General features: G+C 40.4%; 1 protein-coding gene across 5 annotated transcripts in view; it reads left to right on the top strand.

The window, feature by feature from the left end:
• Positions 1-27,928, top strand: part of MACROD2 (mono-ADP ribosylhydrolase 2) — a gene marked incomplete at its 3' end in the record, with an annotated part of 1,993,251 nt that overhangs the window by 1,368,117 nt on the left and 597,206 nt on the right. For all 5 annotated transcript variants that reach the window (XM_079784766.1, XM_079784764.1, XM_079784768.1 and 2 more), the window contains exon 7: positions 17,798-17,828. In XM_079784766.1, the coding sequence (XP_079640892.1) occupies positions 17,798-17,828 (31 nt within the window). The remainder of the gene's footprint in view (positions 1-17,797; positions 17,829-27,928) is intronic.

The following is a 27,928-nucleotide window of genomic DNA, read 5'->3' as shown; positions in this document are numbered from 1 at the left end:
TTTGAGCTGACAATATATTTTATAATTAGACAAAACAATAATGCCTCTCTCATGTTGATGGGCTCAATCCCTAGTAAGGGGCAAGCAGGGGGCAGCCAATCGATGATTCTTTCTCATTATTTATGTTTCTATCTTTCTCTCCCTCTCCCTTCCTCTCTGAAATCAATAAAAATTTATTTTAAAAAGTCATCCAATCTTATCCTGTAAATTTAGTTCCCCTCTACCTGTAGGCATGCCAACAACATTTTTAAATAGTTCATTTTAAGCAGCCAATCCTGGAATCAGGCCATGGAGTCATCCATTCAACCTGTGTTTGTAGCTTTAGACAGAGCTGTGACCTTGGCTCAGCTCCACAGGTCTTAGGTGGCTGAGCCTGCCAGAATCTCTAGATTCTTATACACTCTTTCATACAGAGGTGATGGTGTCCATGAAATTTCTCTAGCCAGCGACATATCTTGAACACCTCTTTTTTCACCAATGCAGATTTATTTCTAATATCTTATTTGCTTATTAACCAACTCTCTGCTATTTGATAGTGGTAGTTGCTATGTTGATACAACTGTTTCTGGAGAGTGAATACCAGATTAGGGCACTTCATATTAGCTATTTGTCTCCAGGGTGGAAAAGAGAGAGAGAGACTGATTTAAAACCACATCACAATCTAGGCAATATTCCAAAATAGAAACCCTTCAGAAATCATGATTTGTCTTAGTTTGGTAAAATATTTTATTAATTTGAAATTTTCTATGGTTGTTAGTCTGAAGCTTTGGTAGTGATTCTTAATCACCTATAGTGTTGCTGCTTTTACTTTGTAAAGTGGCTTACTTAACATCAGAACTTTATCTTTGAGCTTCCACTTTATCAGAACTTTATCTTTTGTCTAAAGATAAAAAAAATCATATTTTGAAAATCTTGGTGCATATCCCCTCATCTCATTCTCTTTCAGGTATACTTTGAAAGGCTGCATCCTGGCATGGATGGATGTTTTATTAAATTATCTCATGGGTGGGACCTTGAAGATACAATATAAAGTTATAATTGCATGGTTTTGAATAAATCTTACAGAAAAAACATGATTTTCTTTAACCTCACAATGACATTTAGCCTAATTAGTATTAGAACTGTCTGCAAATTACATAGTTAGCCCTTCACACTATATCTAAATATTGAGATTTTATGCTTTGAGTACAATTTAATTTTTAGACGCTGTATGAAGTTGTGAGAAAAATACGACCAATATTTTCTTACAAGCTTGTCCTTTATTTCCTGACCCATAAAGCCCTTATATTAGTACCTGAAGCAAAATTCCAATCTACAGGAGGATGTGTCCAGAGGCCTTAATTCTGGTCACTTCACAGCATCATGGGAGTGGGGTTGAAAGTGGCACTGAGCCTGCTGTTGCTGTGAATATTCCTGTGCCTCTTGATGCACCTGTGGCTGCATAGGATCTCACCACCTCCCAACACTCTCCTCTCTGCCTCCTGCTTTGTTCCCAATGCTTGCTATTTAGGAGGCAAAAAGAACACTTGAAAAGTTTATATGCTAAGTCAGAGGTAATTAGTTTCTCATTATTTTTCCAAAAGTGAAACTGCTATGGTAAAAGAGCTGTAAATAATGATAGTTGTTGCTAACAGTTGAAGCATCAAAACACCTTATAATTTTGTGTTAGTGAGACGAATGATGACCTGCAGAGCAGAGGTTAAGCAAGTTCAAGGGGATTTAATTTTGCACATGCACTATATTTTTTAAAAGCTGAAATAACAGTAGAAAAGATCAAGAAGGGAAGAAAATTCTGTCCTTTTAATAGAGTTATCTAATACACTTTATGTGTTGCCTTTTGACCATGTCATATCTTGTCAATCAGTCATAATGTAGGAACTAAAACATCAAAGCATATGGGCTAAAAGAGCAAAGCAACAGCACAGTGTGGGTTAAAGAAAAACCTTGTCTAAAATGATTTTCATTTAGATTGATTTATCCAGATTCTTGCTTCGATTTTCCAAAGTTGTGGGGCCTCTATAGACCCAGGCTGTGTTTTCCACCTGGACATTGACAATTCTCTGAGATCTTAGCACAAACACTGCGCCATTTAAATTATTGAGAAACCTCAGCATAAAATTTCAGGCCTCTTAAAGCCAGAAAATGACCCGAGTGAGATGCCCCCTGATCAGTACATTCTTCTGAAAAGCATAGGAATAATTGTGTCTAATGACTACGCCAGTTGTTCTGGCCTGTGTAATTAAGATCCAAATATAACTCTATGTTCATTTTCTACAACTAAATTACTTATATGGATAAATGACCCATTTATGAAAGCTCATAAAATATCATAGGTGAGTCGTTACATACTTAAAAGTCTCCCTAATAAAACATACCCAAAGATATTCATATATGCATTGCTATAATTTTCCAAAAATATTCCTTACCATAAGTAACTAGAAAATATTGTATATTAATATTCAAGAGGAGAAAAATAGAATAAAGATCCATAATTCTTTGATTTTATTTTAACATATTTGCATTTTTCTTCTATCTTTTTGATTCCTGGATGTGATAGCAGAGTCACCATCACATCAACATAATCTTATAAGTTTGTGCACTCACTGCGAATGCAAAATGTCATGACATTTCTCATCGAAATATGAAACTTTTCTGTTGTTTTTTGTCAAGTTTTGCTCTACATCAAAGGTGAATGAAAATGAAGGTTGAGATTCCAGGCACTTCAGAATTTTGAATGGAAGAACTGGAGTGACCAGACTAAGGGAAGTCAAATACCCCATACCTCAAGGAAACAGAAAAAAGAGAAACTCTTGTCTTTCCTTATTAACTTTTCTGAAGTGGTTGATTAGGAGCTCAGTCCCATAAGCATGGTCCAATGTGCCACATTAAGGATAACTCCATGTTACTGAATCACAACAAGGAAAAAGTGGAGGGCAAGGTTGTAGAAGAGGAGGAAAAAGCATAAGAAAGAACATGCATATGGGATTAGAAAGGGTTATTAAATATTGGGTTGAGAGTTCAAAGAATATTTAATGGAGATTTAAAAAATTATAAATTAACAGTCATTTATGTTTCAATCTAAAGAGAGGACACAATAATTCATATATTTGTGGGGGTTTTTATAGTCCTTAATAATCTCTGCCTTTGAATTATGACCAAGTTCTTGGAAGTTTTTCAGATCACTGAATCATAGTCTTTAGAGCATAAGTAGTTCTCAGAAACCATTACATAGGGACTTCCTCTCAACCTAAGAAAAAATCCACTTGCAATTTTGACAAGAGGGGACACCTCAGCTTTTGTATTATATAAAAAGAAAAAGAACAAAGAAAAGCACCTGACATATTACTCAGCATCTTCCTCATCAGGTGGCATGTTCAAAACTGCTGCATATGTACACAACATGTGGTTCAGACAAGCCAATTACCCTAAGTCAAGCAGTTACTTGGTATAGTAATTAGAGACATCATTGAGTACCTAGATCAAGCCTTACCTGAAGTTATACATATCATTGGATTTTTTTTACATCAGAAAAGAATATAAGTTTATTTTCTTTTGAGTGCTACTTGGAGTTAAATTGCCTATTGTTTGCACCATAAAAAGCTTTACTGACAGACTGGTAACGGTCAACATGAGCAGAGGGATTAGAGTGTGAAAGTTCAGTGAGTAATTCTTTAAACTCTTGCCACTCAGAGCATAGTCCCAAGATCAGCAGCATTGGTATTATCTGTGAACTTGTTAAAAATGCAATTGTGATATTGTGATGAAAAATTAAATCCTTCACTTTGTGAAATTAAACTTTCAATGAAATAAAAATCTACCAGAGCTAGCGGTAGCTAAAAATATTCATTTTTAAATTAAGAATTGGTCTATTCACCTATTCATCCATTCATCTATCCTTCCATCTTGCCCTCCTTTTTCTATCTATCTATCCATCCATCCATCCATCAGTGAGTGACCTCCTCATTGTCTCTCTAACAATAATGACAATTTAGTACATATAGTAAGTCTTTACTAATTTTTTTTAGTGATTCACAGGTGTATAACCTTCTCAAAAAATTGATTTGTTCATCTCCCAGTGCAGGAACCAATACTGATCATTGGTGTATCCAACAGATCCTTGAATAATGTTATTACGTTCAATGTAATTTTATTATAATATTGATGAGCTGCTGTAGGAACTTAACTCTTGTTTATATCAAATAGCCTTTGGTATTTCTTTTACCATAGAGATGTATGGTTTCCCTATATGGTGTTTTGCTTAAAGTCAAAGAACCTATCTGTGACATTGAGTGAGGGCTTACTGTATGTACAGTGGGAGACAGCTGCCTGCTCCCCCTCCTTGTGGTTCTGGGATGATTCTGGTTGGATTAATACTGTGATCACTGGGAAATGTGTACAAATAACTCATCTCCTTGCAGACTGGTTTCTCTTTTCCATCACAGACTCCAGTTAATAAAACAATAAAACTCTTCACAGTGATTGCTGGTCCACAAAGCATAGCCATTTTGAGGCCATGAGTAGTAATCCTTAAACTCGGGAAATAGGACTATGATCAATTTCCTTTTCCTTCCTTGCTTTTCTTTACTTAGTCACCCCTACAGGGTGCGTCCTTTGCACACCTCCTTCTTAGTCATTATCCCCTAATTAATTCCCTAGTTAAACATAAAGTGTACATTAGGCTTGACTAATGTTTTCCTTCGTGACTAAGGAAAGAAGAATTTATTGCCTTTACATATTGACTCAAGCCGCATAATCACAACGCATTTTATTTAAAGTCTTTATTCTTTAAGAACCACACTGTAGTTCAGGCCCCAAGCAACTGTCAAGAGTGTGTCACCTGGCTTCCATAAATAGGAAATGAGGTGGGGCGTTTGCACATATAATTGACTTCAGAAGTGGCTGTATTCACGTGGACACCCATCTCTTTTTGTATGTAGTTTTCAGCTTCCCACCGTGAAATTATGGAGGGGTTGAAATGGAATTGCCCAAGTTGTGGAAAGATCATGCTGACATTTTAAGAGATAAAACAGAGGTGTCAAAATATCCTCAGGCATAAAACCTACATGTGCTGGTAATCTTGCAATCTGCTCCCCCGGCAAGTATATGGTCTGAGATAGATTACTTGGCACAGAAAAGAAAGAACCAACCTCCGCTCATCCCAGGGGAAAGAGTCGTTGCTGGATATGAGGAGGATGCAGCCAGGGTTACAATTGTCTGGAGTAGCAGTGGGGACAGGACAGTGTGATTAGAATAGAATAACACAGTGGTTCTCAAAGTGTCCAATCTTCAGTTCTCCTGAATAGAATAGAACAGTGGTTCCAAAGCATCTTAATCTTCAGTTACATAGTTACACTAATCTTTCATTTGATGGCAAACTTTATACTGTTATGATAGGTGGCTAGTGCCTAGAAGGGTTTCATACTGTGTTATGCTAAAAAAGAATAATCAACTCTAAAAAAAAATTAAAAAAAAGAATTCTCAACTATAAACAATCCTTATCAAGGATTGAGGGTGCTCGTGATGGACCTTACTCTTCTTTTCATCTGTCCCCTTAGCCCAGTGGTCGGCAAACTCATTAGTCAACAGAGCCAAATATCAACAGTACAATGATTGAAATTTCTTTTGAGAGCCAAATTTTTTATTTTAAAATTTTTATTTCTTTAAAACATATTTTATTGATTTTTTACAGAGAGGAAGGGAGAGGGATAGAGAGTTAGAAACATCTATGAGAGAGAAACATTGATCAGCTGCCTCCTGCACACCCCCTACTGGCAATGTGCCTGCAACCAAGATACATGCCCTTGACCAGAATTGAACCTGGGACCCTTCAGTCCGCAGGCCAATGCTCTATCCACTGAGCCAAACCGGTTAGGGCACGAGAGCCAAATTTTTTAAACTTAAACTTCTTCTAACGCCACTTCGTCAAAATAGATTCGCTCAGGCCGTGGTATTTTGTGGAAGAGCCTCACTCAAGGGGCCAAAGAGCCGCATGTGGCTCCCGAGCCGCAGTTTGCCGACCACGGCCTTAGCCCTTGACTCACTCCATTCTGCAGTGAGAAGTGCTTAGAATTTTGAGTGGGAAGATCAGGGCTTCTGTCTGAGCTTTTACTCTTAGCCACTGTGTGACTTTAGGGAGATTACTCACTCCATCATCTGGGAACAAGTAATAATAATGCCTCATCTCAGTCTTGTGTGTTTTTATGAGAGACAGAAAAGCCCATGAGAAAATGTCCCAGGAGCTTTGGAATTGATTAGGTGGTACCTTTATTCCTATGTGTTTCTCTAGCCACAAGATAAGAACCGGATAGCTGAAGCTTCGGTTTCAGTAAATATTATTGAAAGTGTATGATCTCTCTCCTTTTTAAAAGCTGTTCAGTTTGTTAGCAGATCATTAGTGATGCTTGGAAGAACATTTGAGACACAGGTTGGCTAAGAAACGGCTGAGTTACTGAGCCATAGTACCCATCTCACAGCCTGAGAAATATCACCTCACCACCAAGGGGGCCAAGGCTTTTTAGCTGCTCCTCTCTGAGACCACCTGTGTTTCTTGTTTTGTGGTTATTTGTTGTTGATGGCTTTTCATAAATGTTTTCTTTGGAAGTCAGACCTTCAACTTTCTAATTAAGGGAGCAATGAAGATTCAAGTTATTAAGGAAGCCAGGGATTGACTGAAAACCAAGAGTAGATAATAACCCTGCTTGGACTTTTTTAACAAACTTTTACATAGCACACTTTTTTTTTTGTTTTTCTGGGGCCTGCAGTCAGCATGGAAGCCATGAGGTCCCAGGGCCACCACCTCCTCCCTACAGGGTTGCTCTCTGAATTTCCACCCAGTTCTACTTCCGTGGCAGCCTCCCACTGGTTTCCAGCCAGATATTGGTTGCTCACGTTTCTTGTGGCCTTGAGGATGCTCTTTCTCCCTTTTCATGGCTTTGTAAGGATAGACTTGCTTTTACTTCTCCCTTTTCTCCCTTTTACCAATACTGACTGGAAATGATCATGTGGTCTCTTTCCACCGAGGTTCACCCTAACTTTATTTTATTTTAAACATTCCATGGCCAGCCACAGCAAGGTTAACAACACTACAAATCAACAATTCCCCAAAAGCTGACTCTGAGATGAGGATTTCGGGGAAAGGGGTTTATTGGGAAAATCCCAGGAAAAAAAAAAAAGTAGGTGAGATGCGAGGAACTGAGACTGCAAGGGACGGGTGGATATATTGGGCCAAATCCCAGGAGACTACAAATCTAGTGGTGATGTTCACCAGAGGGTGAAGGTCATCTCTCAACATTGTCCCCACCAGGGGAAGGATTCCTGAGTATTGACACCTTGCCACACCCCACCCATGCTCATTGGTTAAAGGCTGCCCTGGGATTTGATTCTGGAACTCCTTGCTGTCTGAGTGCACCTGCAAAGCAGGTTCCAGCAAAACGAGGGCAATCCTGTGACAGTAGCTGTGTGTCTGTGTGTGTGTGTGTCTCTCTGTGTGTGTGTGTGTGTGTAGGGGTGGGGGGACACACCGTGGGCTGGGGCACATGGGAATGATAAAGAACTGGACTCTGACAGTGTCCCTTGCAGCCGTGCTGAGGAAAGCTCAAGGTCAGCGAGTCCACCAGGGCTCCCCTAAAGCCCTGTGCTCTTTAGGGCAGTGCTCTGGTCCCTCAGTCCCCTGGAAACAGGGCTCCTCCCTCTCATCTCAGCCCCTCCTTCCGCCAGGAATGCCTCTCCCTGCAGCCAAAGTTAGGCCTTGGCAGTGGTTATGAGCAGTGAACCTTTCACTCTCAAGTGGGTAATTTACTTCTCAGGGGATCTGAAATGATTGACTGCTACCTCTATTTTCCCTGGACTCTGCAGCGGAAAAGGTCACCTGTGGGCATCCCCTCATGCTCCCGGCCCTTGATGCCAGGGATATAAAGTGTACATAATACGCATACTTGAGTCAGAGAAAGATGGGGAAGGGATACTTACAAAATTGGAGGCGATTAAGGTTATTGAAAAGACACATTTTGCCCAATCGGGCAGTGCTCTGGTCCCGCATTTATTTCAGGCACATTTTGTTTCAATAGGAGCGTTCATGTTGCACAACTAGTTTGCTGTGATATGAGAAGGTTTTATTGTCTGTTTGTTTTTTTTTTAACCATTGCTTCTTCCCTTAGCTTCTGTGTAAAGTGAGTTTACAGATGAAGACATTTTGGACCAGAATGCACATTCTTTTGGGTTCACAGGTTTATGGTGAGCTGTTCTCGTTTTCACATATGTGTAGTTTATAGTAGAACATTCCTACCAGTTACACGAGCAAGCTTCAGCAAGGGCGAGTTTCCCCCTTTGCTGGTTCTGGCATTTCACATCTAATAAATTCACCTTGGAACTAATCCAGCTGTCTTCTTGGAAAATATAAAGTTTGGAAGAGGACTGCTACTATTCATGGCTGTGTAATAGTTTGTTTTATGCTGCATGGAGTTGTAGTTATAAACATGAAAGCAGCTGGCAATAAATGACTTTATGACAGCTATTTCCAAGGTATAATGAAGAAAACAAAACAAAGTGATTGCTTATAATTATTGTGCCTGTATGAGCTTCACAGTGCACTCCAAACACTTCACTGGCCATTTCCATGTGAGCTTATGCACAGTCTTCTTTAATTGACCTTGATCTTCAGATTATTTCGTTTTGGGAATGAGAGATGCACTGGTAGTGTTTGCATTTTCCAGTGTAATTTGTTAAAGAAACAGTATCCTTTTGTTCTATTCACCCATGTATTGGGGCAGGTAGAGGAATTATTTGTTCTTTTCTACTGTTGAAGATGTTTTTATACTGAAAAAATTTGGAGGATTAGGCAATTTGTCAGTATTTTCAAAATTTTAAATGTACATTTTTAACCTGATGGTTAAAAAAGTTAATTTTATGTATAGGAATATATCCTAATAGAATATGATAAGCATATAAGGGCATAGTCAAGAATGCTTATTACAGAGTTATTTGTTATAGAAAAAATTATAATCTATCTACATGGTCATCAATGTGGCAACAGTTAAATAAACATAGAGGAACCATTCCATAGAGTAGTGTATAGACATTAGGAACATGAGATAGATCAATATACCCGGACACTGCAAAGCTTCAAGATCTACTGCATGAGAAAAGCGAGTCTCAGAACATAAAACACAATGTATGCTCCAGTTTGTGTAGAAAGAGGTATATTTGACTATGGTTGCATATGCCATAGAAATCAATTGTTAATCAAGTAGTTTGCCAGATATTGATTGAGTTCCAGGCCCCTTTCCAGGTGCAGGTGGTACAACAATAAATGAGACAGAGTTCTTCCTGGGAGTTTGCATGCCAGTCGGGGAAACTGAAGTTGAGATGATGAACAAGCAACCATCTGTGTGTTGGTGGTGAGAGGAGTCCTAAACGGATGCCACACAGCCTAAGAGAATAGAGAGTGACTTGGCTGCAGGCAGGAGAGAGTCTCTCTGAGGAGGGGACACCTGATCAGAGATCTAAAAGGAAGTGTGCCAGGCAGAGGGGACAGCAAGGCCAGGGCTCTGAAGCAGGATTGTGCTCTGTGTGTTTGAAGAACAAAATGAGGCCAGTGTGGCTGGGACTCTGTGAGAAAGAGAAAAAGTGGAAAGGAAGGAAGGCAGAGGGGAAGCCAGATTATTGGGAGTTTGGAGCTTCTAACTTTAAATGTTATTAAAGTATGAGAAGTGATTAGAGGATTGAGATCAACAAAAAGATGCAATTGTATTCAGCCTTTACAGTGCAAATGCATAGGGTGGTATGATGCTCACCATACTAAGGACCATAAGGGCCTGGGAGGAGGTTATTCTAGTTAACTCAGAGGAAGGGAGGGGCGTGGCTCTAGGAGAAAGTTCTCACTGCTGTCTGCCTACACCTGTCCCATTGAACCATCTGAGAATTTATTCATATCTTATTTGTATAATAAAGAAATACTAAAGGCAAAAATGGGATCAATTGTTGCTTACATAAAATAATAAATGAATCTTTTAGTTAGCATTCCTTTCTGTGACCTTGAGCAAGTTAGCTTTCTTAGCTTTACTCTTATTCATGTTTATACAGGATTCTTTATCACAGGATTGTTCATGACAATGAATCAGATAATATACATAGAGCTCTCAGCCCAGTGCTCAGCACTGTGCGGTAACTCAAGAGTGACAGCCATTGTTGTTGCCACACTGCCACCTACCACATCCAAACACCATGAGAAATTCAGGATGCTATAAAATTGCCTGTCTCTCTGTCACCTTTATCCTGAGCTATAGAGAAGGATATCAGGCTGGTTTATAGCACCATAGAATCTAATAGCTGATTAAGCCATCTGGTCCAACTCTGATCCTTTACAGTTGGGAAACTGAGGCACTGAAGGGCGTATACTATTGGTTGTCATATTTATAGCTAGTGAGTGACCCTGGTCTCTTGCCTTTTAATTCAATATATTTTTTAAAAATTCAATACTGTTTTTAATTGGATCATTTTTTAAAATTCAATACTATTTATTGCATCAGTATTTATTTAATTTTAAGCATTTTAATTCCACCTTATAATATAACTACCTGATATTTTAATAGACTCTTTACATATTTTTATTTTCAAAGAAAACTGTATAATGTCACCCTACATGGGAAACCATTATCCTTGTTGTAATACATTATAATAACATAGTTTTAGCATATTTATATTATCACTCATAGTAATGCTGTGTAACAAGCACAACTCCAGAACTTAGTGAGATACAATAGTAAGCATGTCTTTCTTGCCGCATGCCAGTGGGTTGGTTGGGGCGCAGCTGGCTGGCTGGGTTCAGTTGGTCTGCTCTACCTGCCTCTGAGCCTCTCTGGACCAGTAGCTATATGAAGCATGTTCTACTCATGAGTTTCCTCCAAAGGCAAAAGTACAAGCCTGAATGGCATGTCTATAATTATCCAATTGGCCAAACCACATCATATCCATCATCAGTGGGACAAGGAAACTGCATCCTCCCCTATGCAATATCACATAGCAAAGGGTGAGGTGCGGAGAGGTGAAGACTTGGGAAAAATAATGGAGTATGTCAAAATAATATGTATGCATTACATTGAATTGGACAAAGCATACTCTTAGAGTTAGGCATATCACACTTTGAGAAATATTCAACTATTCTGCATTCTGTATAAGGGAACTATGGCACAGACCACTATGCTGATAACCAAACATCTAAAGACAAAGGATGGTACCCTGAATTTTACTGATGCCCATTTTCTCATACTCTAACTTATTGGAAATCAGGATGCCTCTTATAAACTGAGATATTTTATAGTCCAGCATAGTTGTGATGAGGTTCACTAGTTGTCATTCCTAGACAATTGACCCCTGTGACTTTCAACCAAACAATTAACCAAGCGCGGCCATTTGAGGAGGAGGTGTGTGTCTTGGGTGCTGTCTGAAACATTTTTCTGGCAATTAAGAAGGAGTCAGCTTCAACTTTAGAGAGAGGGTCATGCTAGAGGCTTGGAAGAAAAGTTCAGTGAAGCACTCCTGAAGGACTGGGTCAGCACCACCATTCCTGAGAGCACAGGATAGAACTCTGGAAACATTAGATCAATGATTCTGTTTTGAAATGGGATTCAGAAGTACTGGACTCTGAATGTGAGGATTTTTTAGGAAAACTTAACCAATTTATCTCCTTTTTATCTATGCAGCAAGATGTGACTTTAAAAGTTATCTAAATAAATCCAAAATATAAATTTTAGTAAGGACACACTAAAAACCCTAAAGGATAAGAAAACACTTGTTATATTTAACTTATAGAGCTTCAACAAAATAATGGTGTGTTTTTTTTTGTTTGTTTGTTTGTTTTTGACAATCAACAGCTTCTTCAATTTAGTGAAATGTGATATATAATTAAAAGCACTTAAATAAAAGATACATAGATACCATGCTTTTGCTTTTAAGTAATGGAAGATCTAACTAAAACTGGCTAACCAACAAAAAAGTTTTGGATTAGAAATTGAAATATTCTAGAAGTTGGGAGCACTTTACAGTTAGTTTACAACAACAGCTCAGTGATGTCAGAATTCTCCATCTCTATTCTTGTGGCTAAGTGGAGTGTGTGCTGCTTACTTAGGTCAATCAGCACCTTTCCTATGAACCTGAGGGTAGTCAGTCCTAGTCAGATCACTAGTCTGCTGCATAATCAATGGGTGGATGGTAATGACCATGGGTAAGGAGGAGAGGGAGAAATTCCCATTTTGCAGGAATGTATGAACCTGGAATACAAGGTCACAGAAAAACAAGTAAAGGCCATGATGTTGGATTGCCTCGGTTTTGAGGAACTGTTAGGATCAAGACAAAGAGGCTGAGGGATATTTCCTTCCTTGCCCTCAAATTACTGAAATGGGATAAGTGGAGACAGACATGAAAGCGGATGGGAGACATAGTATACAGCCTTAAGGATTTGTGTTTTTACAAATCTACTTGGAATGCACATGCTGGGATAAGGAAGCATTTTCCCAATCTGTAACTTCACAAAAGAAAAATCCTCTTTCACTCTCTAAGTCAAATGAATATTTTATTCCCCCAAGAGAGAAAATGCATACTGATTTTGGGGGAAAATTGGATAAAAGTCAAGTTCTATGAAGCAGGTTTCTGATGGCTATATGCTCAGACTCAGTTAGTACAGAGACTGCTTGCTTTTTGGTCTTGCTGGAAGAAGAATCTAGAGCCTTATAAATTAGGCTGGTGATGTCATTCTCCAGGTTCTACAGGTGACTGCTGATATACGTACACTTAAAACAATACAGGCAAAATTGACCTGAGTTTTGGTCCAATCTACCATTCTTCCACCGGAGAGAACTTTTGTGGGAGGTGACTATGTTCAGTATAGTTTTGAAATAAATAAACCTCATGCTACACACTCTTGGTGGTTCCATCAGAAATCTATTATGACCAAGAGCACAGACTGTGTGCCACAAAATCCCTCTATTGAGCTTAGTTGCTCATTCTTTTTTATCCTCAATCTTTCTCTCTTGAGTAATAACAAATGATGAATGGAGGAGATTTAGTTTGGATGAATTATATGTAAAGTTGTTTTACACAAAATATTTTCCATGATGTTGTATTTCCACCTCTGCTTTATCACTGCCTTTTTGTTTGAATTAATGCAATACTATTACCAAAGTTATCCTCCATTAAACATCTGTTTGCCTTCACATACAAGGCAACAATGTCATTTTCAGATGAAGCTATTTGTCCTTGTTAAAACAGACAAGGCAGTTGGTACATTCAGATTCAATTTTTAAGTTGCATGATTGATTCCAAGATAGAGCTGGGAGCTGAGGCAAAGGAAAGCTGCCATTAATTGTTCAGTATGTGCTCTCTTCTGCTAGGTCTGAGGGGAGAACAACTCATATGGCTGAACCTAACATGGAAGCAGAAGGGAGTTAACTCAAGTTATTTCCCCAAGAAGCAGATTCTGAGACAGTTTAGGGTACAGGATGTTTATTAAGGTGTGAACTTGGGATCAATACCTGGAGAAGAGAAGGGGAGGAAGCAAGAGTATGCACAGGGAAGCAGGTAGGGCCCATCACTGAAATGAGCCAAGATGAGCCAAGGCCTTTATCTTCTGCATTGATTAGTTATTGGGGATGGATTGTCTTGGGAAGGGACATGACCTTGAATGAGGTGACTCTTTGAATCTCAGGAAATGTTTGAAAAGGCAATCCCTGATGGCACTGATAGGGTCTAGGCTCTAGATTAGAGGGAAGTAGTCTTCAATCTGTGGTGACTTTGCCCCTTGGGGGACATTTAACAATGTCTGGAAATATTTTTGATTGTCATGAGTGGGGCATGCTACTGGCACCAAGTGGATAGAGTCTAAAGATGCTGCTAAACATCTCAAAATGCACAAGACAGCCCCCAACAACAAATACTTATCTGATCCAAAATATCAGTTGTGACAAGGATGGGAAGCCCTGCTCTAGGGCAACACATTCCCCCATGAAGTGGAGTCTGGCAGGCATTACGTGTCCACCATAGGAATTGGCATTAATCAAGATTACTTGTCCGACAGATACTCCGTATTGCTCACTCATCTGAATCCTCCCATAGACCCTTGAATCAAGTCTCATAATCATGAACTGAAAGGATGCCTAAGTGGGAGGGAAAGTGCACTTGTTGAGAACAGTGTAGTATCTTCTAGCTCTCTCTTGATGGCTCCAGGCAGCAGTTCTGAAACCTTTCTCTTTCTGTATTGCAAGCACAAGATGGGTGATATTTTTGTGTTTAGTTCCCTCCCATGAAATTCCTGGGCATGAGCTCCAAAACTCACCTCTCTACTTCATTTAAAAGACACAGTGGAACCTGAGTGAGCATAGCACACATTCTAGAGATGACCCTAACTCCTCTCTAATTTATATTTTTAAGTAGGCTATTTTGGTTCTCTGAGCACTCATGATTAGTAACAATTTGCTTACAGTAGCATGCAGGTGATTTTTCACTGAGAACAAAACCTGTTGATAGTCCTGGTGAATGCCTGTAAAGAGACACCAACATTTTCAGGAGCATTCACTTCATACCCTCTTTTCCTGGTTCTGATTCATTGAATGGATTGAGTCATTCAAGAACATTCTTCAGATTTTATTGGCACTTCAAGAAATCAAGGACTCAAAGAATTAGCTCTTTAATTCATTATAAAATAGCTCCCACATCATTCCAGACACTGTCTTATTTTCTTGATAGAAATATGAGCATGTACTAGTAAAGGAACAGGAAAAAAAACACCTGTCATTTTTCAGACATATAGGTTAACTTAACAGAGTCAATTATTATTCTCTCTAAAACAAAATCATGCACATTGTGTCTTTTAAAATAGAACATCCATGAAAAGGGAATAAGCATACATTCTCTAAAGATGTTAAGGAAAATGTAATGTGGTATATATGTAACTGAAAAATATAAAAAACAACAACAGATGTTTCATTATTATTGAGCTCAATAATAACGCTAATTATTGCAGTCAACAGCAACTGCAGTTTTAGATTCTGTTATTAATTCCCACGGCACATTTCTATATAATGGATGTTATCATCTTTAATTTCAGTTGAAAATTGAAAGCCCAAAAGGACAAAAACAGCTTGATTAACTTCACACAAAGGTACACTGGCAGAGGACTTTGCCATGATAAGGTCACATTCTACTGTTACAAAGTCTAATTTAGAGGGCTGCTTAAAAATTGTCCATAGACAGCGTGGCTTAGACAAGAGATATTTATTTCCCACAGTTCTAGAGGCTGGGAAGTCCAAGATCAAGGTGCCAGACAATCTGGTGTTTGGTGAGGGTCTCCTACTCCTGGTTTGCAGACCACCTTCTTCACATTGTATGTGCCCTCATGTGGTGGAAAGCTTGGGATGCTACACAAGCATTAACCCCTTCATGAGGCTCCTCTCCTATGACCTAATTTGGAAAAAATATTTAGTCCTTAGCATATGGTATAAACAGTGATGTGCCAGTAAAAGTTTAAAAACTGACTTAAAAAATTAGTATGTGTGTATATAATTTTATTTTTTAAATTTTACTAATAAAAAGAATGTGCATCACATGAGTATAAGAATAAATTATGTGTAATACATTTTATTATAAACTAGGGGCACGGTGCACGAGATTCGGGGGGGGAGGGGTCCCTCAGCCCAGCCTGCCCCCTCTCACATACTGGGAGCCCTCAGGGGATGTCCTACTGATGGCTTAGGCCCACTCCCTTTATGGGAGGCGACTGGGCTGATCAGGGGAAGGCACCAGCCCCATCCCCCCGCTGCTGCAGCCACTGCCAGTCACCGCAGCCACCAAGGTGTTTTCATCAACACGGACTCCAGTCCCTTCACCATGAAAAAATTACAACTTTCTTTAGGCATTTTCAAGATGTGTCTTTCATAGGATATGACATTTCTTTTTTTTTTTTTTTTTAATCCTCACCTGTGGATATATTTCCATTGATTTTTAGAGAATGTAGAAGAGAAAGAGAGAGACAGAGAGAAACATCAAAGTGAGAGGAACACTTTGTTTGGTTGCCTCCTGCATGAGCCCTGACCTGGGCCCCGGCCAGGGAGGAGCCTGCAACCTAGGTACATGCCCTTGATCAGAATCAAACCCGGGCCCTGCTGTCGGCAGGCCAAGGCATTATCCACTGAGCAAATCCACCTAGGGCAGGATATGACATTGCTTAGCCTTCCAGCAGCAGACCTTCATTTTTTTCTCCAGGAGTGTGGTGGAAAAACCCTAGATCACCTTTTTGGATTCTTATTATGCAAGTTACTAAGAATATTACCAGTGGCAAACAGGGAGCTTAGCCAATGAGCAGTCAGAAAAGGTACGTAGATCAAATGGTTTAGAAACTCAATTCACACCAATCGCCGACTGGGCCCTGCCTAGGCCTAAAGCCTATGGGGCCCCCATCTCCCTCCAATCGCTGGCTCCCTCTCCCTCTGAAGGCTGGCTCCTTCTCACTCCTATTGCTGGCTCCCTCTCGCTCCGATCGCTGGCTCCCTCTCCCTCCAATGGTTGGCTCCCTCTTGCTCTGATGGCTGGCTCCCTCTCGCTTCGATGGCTGGCTCCCTCTCCCTCCAATGGCTGGCTCCCTCTTGCTCCGATGGCTGGCTCCCTCTCTCTCCAATTGCTGGCTCCCTCTCCCTCAGATGGCTGGCTCCCTCTTGCTCTGATGGCTGGCTCCCTCTTGCTACGATGGCTGGCTCCCTCATGCTCCAATTGCTGGCTCCCTTTCGCTCCGATGGCTGGCTCCCACTTGCTCCGATCGATCGCTGGCTCCGATGGCTGGCTCTCTCTCACTCCAATCGCTGGCTCCCTCTCCCTCAGATGCCTGGCTCCCTCTCCCTCCAATCGCTGGATCCGCCCCTGCCCAGCTCCCTCAGATGGCTGGCTCTGCCCCTGCCTCCTAGGCTCCAATCGTAGGCTTGGCCCTGCCCAGGAGCCCCCTGGCTCAGGCCCTTCCCAGGCTGCTCAGGGTCCATACGGAGCCTACCTTGGAGTGACCTGGGTGCCAAAGATGTTCCCGGATGGGCGCCTACTTATGCAAATTAACTGCCATCTTTGTTGGGTTAATTTGCATACTCACTCTGGTTGGCTGTGGGCATAGCGGAAGTACGGTCAATTTACATGTTTGTCTATTATTAGGTAAGATTTTGTATAGTTAATTGATTCTTCAAGAATACTTTTATTAAATTTTATCATAATTTTGTATCTATAGCCAACCTATAGTTTCAATTGACCCACAGGTATAGTCCAACATGAATGTTGATTGATATTTTCAGATTGTAAGCCATCAGCATATCACTTAATAGGGAGTGGGGTCATGATGCTCAGTAGCACCCCATCACGATTCACATAGGAAGGGCATAAGTAATCTTAAGAGCAGGGGCAATAGTAAGATGTGCCAAATTAGGAAGTGATGAGATGATTTCTGAATATTTTTTGGATGTAACTTATTTCATGACAGTTTATGTAATTTAATTTCTCATTAATAACTGTGTTTAGCAATTGGTTCACAAGATTACTGAAAATTCAACAGTTGGCTCTTGTGAGCTGAGATGAATGCTGGTAAGAAAAAGTTTCCAGTGAACCTAATGCGCCTATTTCCACGTCTTCTACATGAACTGAGTGGGGTGTCAGAACCCTGAGTATGTGAGGGCATCCCTTTATCAAGCAACAGAGAATTTGAAATAAATGGTGTCGGGATTGGGCAGAGCTGTATCTTTAAAATTTACTGCTATTTTTTGTGGTTTATTCACAGGCATTTCCCTGCATTTCAACAGGCATTTATGGTAAGTGATCTAGCTTTTGATACTGTTTCTATTTCTTTATTTTCTTGTTAAAGGTGAGATTAACAGGAAAAATAAGAGATTCTTGATGGGTATAGTTTGCTGTGATTTAAAGAGACTCAAAATGAAGGGCAAATCTCACTGAGGAATCTTGAGAGGCTATTTATATGTTCTATTGTGCTCTTGAATGTTGTGTTAGATACCCTATGTAATGATTACATATACTGTGGCTCAATGTCTTTTGTTAAACAAAACATTTTTCTCTAGTAGGATTTGACCTCTGAAAATGTTTTCTTTTCTTTTTAATAAAGTCAGGATTTTCTCTTAGATGAATCATAGTGCCTATACAACCTAGCATTATCATTATTTTGTTGTGAATTGCAAAATAACAGACATTAAAATGCAAATACCTGCATATATCTGTATATTTATATTTTAAAAATCCAAAGAGGTGACTGTTAATAAAAAATAATAGTTTTAATAAACTGCAGATAAAATTGATGGGTTGTTTTAAGTAGTGACTGCTTCACTTACAGGTAGAAGCATCTGTGTTTATATCATTTGTTTTCACTAGCCTAAAGCTCTCAAATATTCTTCCACTACACTGACTTTTTCCTAATTGTTTTTCTCAGGTTGTTAATAAATCTGGCTTACAATTTTAAGGTAAAATGGAGTTTATTTGTCATTGTAGGGTTTTCTGATCAAGCAGAATAGATTACAACTTTTTTGAGCTCAAGCTTCTTATAAGGAGACTCTTATCTGGAAAATAAAATGTGTTCAAATATAAAGAAATAGTTTAAATTCATTACTATAGGAGAGGGATGCCTATATTGAAGTCAGAGGTAGGAGACTTAATTCTTCTTAATCTGGTATTTCTTTTGAAGGTTTCAGTGAGAATAAAGTGGAAACTGTTGGCCTGAATTAAGCTTAATGGGGGAGGATTTGGTCACACTATTTAATAATTTAAGGCATGCCTTTTTTTTTCGGTCTGGATTTCACTGCAGACTGAGTTTGTGGAAGCACAGTGTGGGAGCATTATTCCCATCATGGCCATTCTTTCTGCCTCACAGTTAGAACTCCTAAATATTTGCTTAACGGAAGGAAGCATTATGTACAAAGGTCTACCTGATCAAGACCCAACTTCTTCATTTCACCTTGTCTAGAGTCAAATCAGACTCCATTGCAGAAATGGTTCTCATTTTGAGAATGTTCTCCACAACAATCTTGATTTTTTTTTTTGACAAAAACAAACAAAAATCAAACTGCCAAAAACAATACTATGCACATAATTTTCTATGTTTATTACCTGTCCTATTCTTGATGTCTGTTTCATCTTTGAGAATCTTACGCAACGTGCAAGAAATTTCAAAAGATGAATTAAACATGACATACTTAAAAACAGGGGGTGGGGGAAAGTAGCAGAAAAAGAAAATAGAAAAGTAAAGAAAATGAGGAGGGACACGAACATTAGAGGCTCAAGAGAGGATAGTAAGAAGTAAACCAAACCCAAAGTGGCTTTTGTTTCATTTTAATCCCTAAAAGAAAGGGGTTCCTTCTTTGGTTAGCCCCAGAATTTATTTTTAACTCCACGAGATCCTGTTTTACTAACTTTCCAATTACTTCAGTTCTTTTTAGTTTATGGACACTTTAGCATTTTGCAAACTGGAAAGTATTTCCTGTGCACCTTGCGAAGATCCTTGATTTCCTCCTAGCACCCACATACTGCAGGGCAGCTGTTTTCTTGCTCTTATGCAGAACCCCTGTTTTTGTCTCCATTATCCAGATCAGCTTCACTTATATTTTTATTTATTGGGATTTTAAATAATATTTATTTAAAGAAAGTAATCCATGGTATATGCAGACTTTGGCAAAAGCAGGGTTACAGTTGTTTATATGGAAAATAATAAAATAATTAAAAACAATACTACTACAAGAATGAACTCTGTTTTGTATACTCACAACTGCAAACCTACTATATACCGCATTTTCTTTATCCAATTACCATCAAATTGTACACTTGATACCTATATGATCTTATTAACTATTGTCACCCCCGAAATGTTAATTTAATTTTTTTAATTGAAAGTAGTCCACAGCTAAAAAGAAAAAATTTGAAAAATAAGCGAACAAAAATTCCCAGCACTTTATTAGTCATGATGGAATAGATTTAGAACAAATATTCAGAAAGGTCTCCTGGTTCCAGCCCTTCTTCTTCCACAGTCTAAGGCTTACTAGATTAATTTTTAAAAAACACCGCTTGGTGTACGTTTTCCATCTCCTTAGAAGAATTCAATCCTATTCCATTACTTTCTGGTGAACGATCACTCCTTCTAGACCAAACAGTGGACATTTTTATGTATCAGTACTTTCAAATTTTATGAAGAGGGAAAACGAAATCTCCTCTCCAGGATGAAGATTGGTATGCCAAAAATTTTATATATACTCCTGCTTTGCATTTTTAAAAGGGGCATTTAGTTTGCATCATTTTCTGTGGTCATTTGACCATATAAATTATTATTCCCTCAACCTTTCTCAGGACAATGTTTTCTCCATAATATAGTTTTTGTTTGTTTTTTGTTTGTTTTTAAATACTCACCCGAGGATATCGTTCCATTGATTTTAGAGAGAGTGAAAGAGAGAAGGAAAGACAGAGGGAAACATCAATGTGAGAGAAACACATCAGTTGGATTGGTTGCCTCCTGCAGGCACCTCGACCAGGGCCTGGGCCAGGGAGGAGCCTGCAACCGAGGTACGTGCCCTTGACTGGAATTGAATCTGGGACCCTTCCATTTGCAGGCTGATACTCTATGTATTGAGCCAAACTGGCTAGGACCATAATATAGTTTTAAATATTTCTTGGCATCCACTCATTATGGGTACACCCACAGATGAGCTGTTACCCACAGATGAACTGATGAACTGCAGAACATGGCATATACAACCCTGTATCTCTTCTTATCTCACTCATACACACATGCACCAAACTCACACATACCATTACCGCCACCACTTTATTCTGATCTGTACCCCAGTCCTCAAACAAAAACATATCATACGTGCTTATACAGGTTGAAGCTTGATATCTGAGAAGTCTTCCTTGAATGTACCAACTTTTGGTGGTCATTATATCTCTGGAAATCTTTCAGCATTTGTAATTTGTACAATTGGCAACTGCTCCCCCATATTGTTCCATAGCATTCTGTTTATATATCCTGTTTTCATAGCCAAATTGGATTCTTGAATCAGCAGAGATTCACTTGTGCATATTCTGTGCACACTGAGTGCCTAGCATTGTGTCCCTAGCAGAAACTCTTCAAATATTTGTTGTTTTAGGACAACAGTAATGATTATAACCCAAATTGTTAGCTAACTAAATATACACTGATGAACAAGATAGATTCAGAGACATGGAAGTATGGAACAGACTGATGCATTTCAGAGGGAAGGCGGGGGATTAACCCAGGGAAATTATATGCATATATGCATAGCCCATGGACACAGACAATAGTATGGTGAAGGCCTGGGAGGGGAGGGAGAGGGAGAGGATCAATGGGATAAAAAGAGGGAGATCTGTTATACTTTTAACAATAAAGATAAATAAATAAAAATAATGATTCATTGGCAAAATAACAGGTAGAGAAAGCTATCCAGTTAGTATTTCCTTAATGGGCCAATGTGTCTATTTTAGAAAAAAAACAAAAAAAAAACCCAAAAAACAAGTGTACTTTTAAAAAAAATCCTCAAACTGGAAATGGTATGTGTAGGCATGGCAGTATTCACCTAGAAAAGGTAAAATGAAAACATGAGAACTTGTTCAGTTAGGGAGCCAACGTGAATACAGCAACCTACCTAATAATAGACAAATATGCAAATTGACCATACCTCCGACACACCCACAAGCCACGCCCACCATCCAATCGGAGCAAGTATGCAAATTAACCCAACCAAGATGGCTACAGCCACAGAGAGCAAGGTTTCCCAGGTAACAAAGGAAGCCAAGCTTTCTGCCTGCCCTTGCCAGGCCTAAGCCTCCACTCAAGCTACAAAGTTTCAATTATAGAAGGTAAACAAATTCAAACAGAAATGGCGGCAGAATGGAGCTTGAGAGAGCAGGCCAGGGTTGCTCCCGGCAACAGGGGAAGCAAAGCTTTCCGCACACCCTGGCCGGGCCCACCCTCTTAAGGCTACAAAGTTTCAATTATAACCCCAACAGAAATGGCTGCCGGCCACAGAGGGAGCCCCAGGCTTGGCTCCACTCGAGGCTACAAAGTTTCAATTGTAAAAGGAAAATAAATTCCAGATACCAGAACCTCCGCTTGGGTTGCCAGGGGGCGTGGCCGGCCTGCAAACCACCACAGGCCCCTCTCTCAGGCCGCCCCATTCCCCAAGGGAACCCCACCCTGATCAGGGACACCCTTCAGGGCAAACCAGCTGGCCCCCACCCCTGTACCAGGCCTCTATCCTATCTAATAAAAGAGTAATATGCAGATTGGTCATCACTGCAACACACAATATAGCTGCCCCCATATGGTCAAAGATCCTGCCCCCATGTGGACACAAGATGGCCACCACAAGATGGCCAGCAGGAGAGGGCAGTTGGGAGGCACCCGGCCTGCAAGGGAGGGCAGTTGAGAGGGACCAGGCCTGCAAGGGAGGGCAGTTGGAGGTGATCAACCCTGCAGGAGAGGGCAGTTAGGAGTGACCAGGCAGGTAGAGGATGAAAGTTGGGAGCAAACAGGCTGGCAGCGGAGTGGTTAGGGGGTGATCAGGCTGGCAGGCAGAAGCAGTTAGGGGCATTCAGGAAGGCAGGCAGGCAAGCAGTTGGGAGCCAGCAGTCCTGGATTGTGAGAGGGATGTCCGACTGCCCATTTAGGCCCAATCCCAGTGGGCCTAAACGGGCAGTCAGACATCCCTTGAAGGGTCCCACATTGGAGAGGGTACAGGCTGGGCTGAGGGACAACCCCCCTCCGTGCACGAATTTCGTGCACTGGGCCTCTAGTTTAACATAATTTAAGAAAGCTTTGTTGTTTCTTATGGCCCACAGGCCGATGGGCAGTCAGGGAGGTACAGGGTGTCCTGAGGCCCCTTCTGACCCTCCCTTATGCCAGCCCACCTCCCCACCTGCTTTCATTTCTCAGACACTATTTGCTTTGGATTCACCATCCCTTTCAGGTCTATGACCCACTAACCCAATGTAATTCTAGTTCTCCTATAACAACATTTTGACTGTGGTGGAGCCATCTTTTGAAGGTGTTTGGTCATTTAATTGCCAAGACGATCTCATGCCAGGGCAATTTCAAGAGGAAGCATTCCCATTTCATGGAAACTCCGACACCATCCCCACAGTCAAAGCATGACCGGAGGATCGGGTGCACACCAGTCCTTTGGGGGTGCTCGGGACCAGGGTGGAAGCCAGTTTCTCGCCCAGCCTCTCCCGCCTTCCTCGGCCTGTGGAGGACAAGACCTGAGGGCAGCAAAAGTAGCTATGCCTTCTTGCAAGACAGAGATGGAGGAATACCTGCCCGGAGACTCCACTAGGTTTAAGGGAGAAACACAATAGGAGCAGGTTTGCCCACTTTGAAGTTCCCCGAAGGAGGATCCAGACTTTTCATTCAACTTTCAGCTACAGCCGCTGCTGCTGTGCCAGCGTAATGTTTCCAGAATGGGTCCTGCTTGCACTCAGGATGAAAAGCCACGTTTGGTAAAATACCAAAGAGAGGCCTATGCTACTTTTGGAAAAATAGATCCAGATGAGGCTTAAAGGGGCTCTTAACTCCCAGATTCCTGTTAAAGACTTGGATTGGCCGCTAAGCCTGTCTCCCAGGGAGAGACCTGAACTTCCCTGATGGACATTTCAGATCTTGTGTGTGCCTCTGCCCTCCGAGCCAGGCTTGGACACCGTGGTGCTAATAAGTTTAACAAAGGAGGCTAGACATGATGCATCGGAATGGAATTTTTACGGAGAAGTGAACAGCAAAAATAAGTTCAGTCCATTTTATGAGAGTCCATATAGTTCACAGAAATGAAGCCCAGGTGGAAAAGCGTGTCCCTGGAGTAACTGGGGAAATATTCTCTATGGAGAAAAAGAGAAATCTTGAATCTTGCTTTCCAGGTATGAGGTGGTGTTCTCAGAGAAGAACGGATTTCAGACATTGAGATACTGGCTGGAAATTTGCAAAAAATAAAAAAAAAAAATAAGTACAGCATAACCAGGTTAATTCAGCTCCCATATTTATTCATTCCATTTCTGTTATCAACATGGAAGGCATGTTTCTATCAAGTCACCTGGTCCCCCTCTGCTTTCCATGAAACGCTGCCAGGACATAGCTTTCTAATTGAATCCCTCATTTGCATTCAGGTTTTCTCTTCGGCTTCTAACTGGTAAAAAGGAGACCAACGCGATGTTTTGTTAACCTTATACCTACTCGGCCAATATTTTTATCACTACATCTGTCTAAATTCACAGACATGACTTGGAAAGAAACCAAGGCATTCTCCAACGGCAATGCTGAGGGCATGCCCCGTGTCAGCTTTAAACGCTGACAGATTTCAGAGGGTGTGACAACTATTGCTGTGCAATTCTGGGCTTGCTGGAAGACTTACCTTATGTAATACATTTGGAAACCAGAGCAAAATTGACAAAAATGTGTGCCCCTCTCTTTCATCCTCCTGACAGCTCTCCCCTCCCTCTTGCTTTCTTCTCTTCCCTTTGATATTTCCATTTGCTTTGAAAACTTCCTTTCAGGTAGTCTAATGATGACTCTTTTTTTTTCTCTCATAAATTCCCTTCTCTGACATTCTATTTTTTTTTTTATTTTTTTTTTTTGCCCTGGTCATGTTATTCCCACTATATGAAGCATTATTGTTCTTGGCAATCCCTGAGTTAATTGCTGGCTTTGAAAGCAAAGTAACATTAGAATCAGTGTAAACTTATTACTCTTTGGGAAAATACAGTGCTAGGGCCAAAGCCATTTCAATTATATCACATTTGAATATTGTTTTAGGAGCTGATCCTGCTGAAGCACACATGTGCAGCTTCCCCTATGATCAACACCAGGCACCAAAGTGGTGCATTTGTTATAAAAGATGAACTTACATTAACATATCATAATCACTCAGAGTCTATAGTTTACCTTAGGGTTTGCTCTCCATGTAAATTCTATGGGTAATGACATGTATGCACCATTATAATATTATACAAAGTATTTTCACTACCCTCAAAATCCTCTACACTCTGCCTATTCATCTCTCCCCCACCCAACCCCTGGCAAACACGGATCTTTTTATGTCTTTATGGTTTTGCCTTTTATAGAATGTCAGATGGTTGAAATCATAGCCTTTTCAGACTGGCTTCTTTCATATAGGAAGATGCATTTCAAGTTCTTCCATTTTTTTTTATGGCTTGATGACTCACTTCTTTTTAGTGCTGAGTAATATTCCATTGTCTGGATGTACCTCAGTTCATCCACTCGCCTATTGAAGGATGTTTTAGTTGCTTCCAAATTTTGGCATTTAGGAACGAAGCTGCTAAAAAACAGCCATGTGCAGGTTTTTGTGTGGATATACATTTTCAACTCCTTTGGGTAAATACCAAGGAGTACAATTTCTGAATCGTGTGGTAAGAATGTGTTTAGTTTTGTAAGAAATTGCCAAACTGCCTTCTAAAGTGGCTGTGCTATTTTTCATTTCCAAAAGCAATGAATGAGGGTTCCTATTCTTCTACACACTGGCCAGCATTTGGTGGTATTAATATTCTGGATGTTGTCCAGTCTAATAGTGATGGTATCTTAAAGTCTGTCATAATTCAGTGCCCCGTCTTTCTACATAACGGAATTGTAGTCAAGCACATCTGTTCTAGCTAGAACAGATTTCAAATCTTCTTTTTAGTGAGGTTGGTCACAAGACCAATTCCTCTCCAATGGAAGGTAGGTTGAAGTGATGAGTACTACTTTAAGTCCAGGTACCTTAAAATAAGGTATGTGACCATCCTGTGTGTTTCCTTTGCTGGAATCAGGAAAGGTAAGAATATGAGAACAATGCCTTAAAGAAGGCAAATTAACTACTTAACATCATGGTAGATTCCTGACGGTTAAGTGACAGAATGGAACAAATTCTCTCACCAACAGAATGCTCATTTCGGAACTGTTATCATAGAGAGAAATAAGCATCTATATTTATTAAACATCTCTATTTTGGAGCCTCTTTGTTACAGCATCTTAGCTTTACCTTAACCAATATAGTCTCTTTCAAATTTATTTCAAGGTGCATTCTTAAAATAGAATAAACTAAAAAGAATTTGACATGAAAATCATTGTCCTAAAGAGCTAAACATACCCAACTTCTCTAAGAACTGTGAAAATTATTTTTGAAGTTCTTTCTAAAGAGAGCTGACCTATGTTTATTTAACTTCATCCTTAAAGTCAAATAAACATTGGTCAGCTCTCTTTATATATACATACTAGATGCCCTTTGCATGAAGAATCATGCAATAGACCTTCCTTCACCTGGCTACTGGCACCAGTTTTCCTTCCGCCTTCTTTCAGGGTGGGGGCTTGGACCCCAGTGGCGGTGGCGGCATGGGGCGGGATCTGCCAGGCCCCACGCCGCCATCCACGATTGGGGCGCCGCCACCGCCCAGGTCCCTCAGTGATAGGAGGGACCCGGGCGCCGCCGCAGCTCTGACCCGCGAACGCTGAGGGGTGGGACTGGGCGCTGCTGCGGCTCCCACCGCGCCTCCCGCTGGCCCCATCAGTCCCCCCTCAGTGGCGGCCGATCTGGCTGTTGAGAGGCGTGGGGGGGCCACACTCGCGAGTCCCACTCCCCGTGCCTCTGAACGGCTGGATAGGCTACCCCGAGTCCTGCCCCCCATCCTCCTGCCGGCCCAATCGTAGGCGTAGCGGAGTGATGGTTATTTGCATATTACCCTTTTATTAGGTAGAATATTTATATTTGTGGAACAAGACAAAAAAGATAATTCAAACCTGGATGAGAATAATGAGAGAAAACATGGAAATTAATTCTCATCCAATGAAAAGTGTAGTCAATTCTTAGAGTCCCCTAAATAGCTGTCACTCCTTAGCCCCTCTTTCCCTTCCTTGGACAAAAATTAATGTAATCTTCTTCACTATATACAGTATTTTCCTGTTCTGGATATTTTCTATAGATGGAATAATAAAATATGTGTTCTTTTGTGACTAGCCTCTTTCACGTAATATAATATTTTAAAACTAGAGGCCCAATGCACAAAATTCATGCAAGGGTAGGCCTTTGCAGCCCCGGCTACCTTAGCCCTTGCAGCCCCTGCTGCCTTGCAGCTCCGCGGGCCCATGGCCCTGCCCCTGGTCTTTCCGGAAGGTCATTCCGGTAGGCCGTTCCACTGTCTGGTCTAATTAGCATATTAGCTCTTTAATATATAGGATGTCATTTATGTAGTAGCATACATCATTAACTTATTTCTTTTTATTAATATTCCATTGTGTGGATATATTATATTTTGTTTATCCATTCATCAGTTAATTAATATTTAAGTTTTTTTATACTTTTTATGTATTATGAATAACACTTATATGCAGTTAATTTAGGTAAACTTGTATATCTAAATGTATAAATTGTAACTGTGATTCAGTGGTTTTCTGTTGTTAATTTTTAATCATCCTGAAACAATTCTCATTTTTATTCATTGGCTGCCCAGTTTCTCTCAAGCCTCTTCAAGGCTACCTTTGCTTCATGGTTCTGTGTCCTGCTTGCCTGGGTGGTGATGTGTGTTTCTTCTGTCATTGTGTGAGATGAGTCTTTGAATATAGTTACATTGGGATTCTCTTAAAGTACAAGGAATAGCGAAGGAGGAGGGCACATATCAGAGTCGCTATGGGCATTGGTTTCAGGGTCCCATAGATTTAGGTGCAATATCTGAGACATTTCTTATTAGCTTTGTGTCCTCAGGCAAGTTACTCTCTCTAGACTTCAGTGACCTCAATTGTCAAATGGGATAACAATGCCCATCACATGGGCTTGTAGTAAGATTAAATTAGATAATATATTGCCCTAGCCGCCTTGGCTCAGTGGATAGAGCGTCAGCCTGTGGACTGAGGGGTCCCACGTTC

The sequence above is a fragment of the Cnephaeus nilssonii genome, assembly GCF_951640355.1.
Source record: "Cnephaeus nilssonii genome assembly, chromosome: 11".
Lineage (NCBI taxonomy): Eukaryota > Metazoa > Chordata > Mammalia > Chiroptera > Vespertilionidae > Cnephaeus > Cnephaeus nilssonii.
Note: the sequence above shows the minus strand (reverse complement) of the source record. Positions and strands in the feature narration are given on the sequence as shown.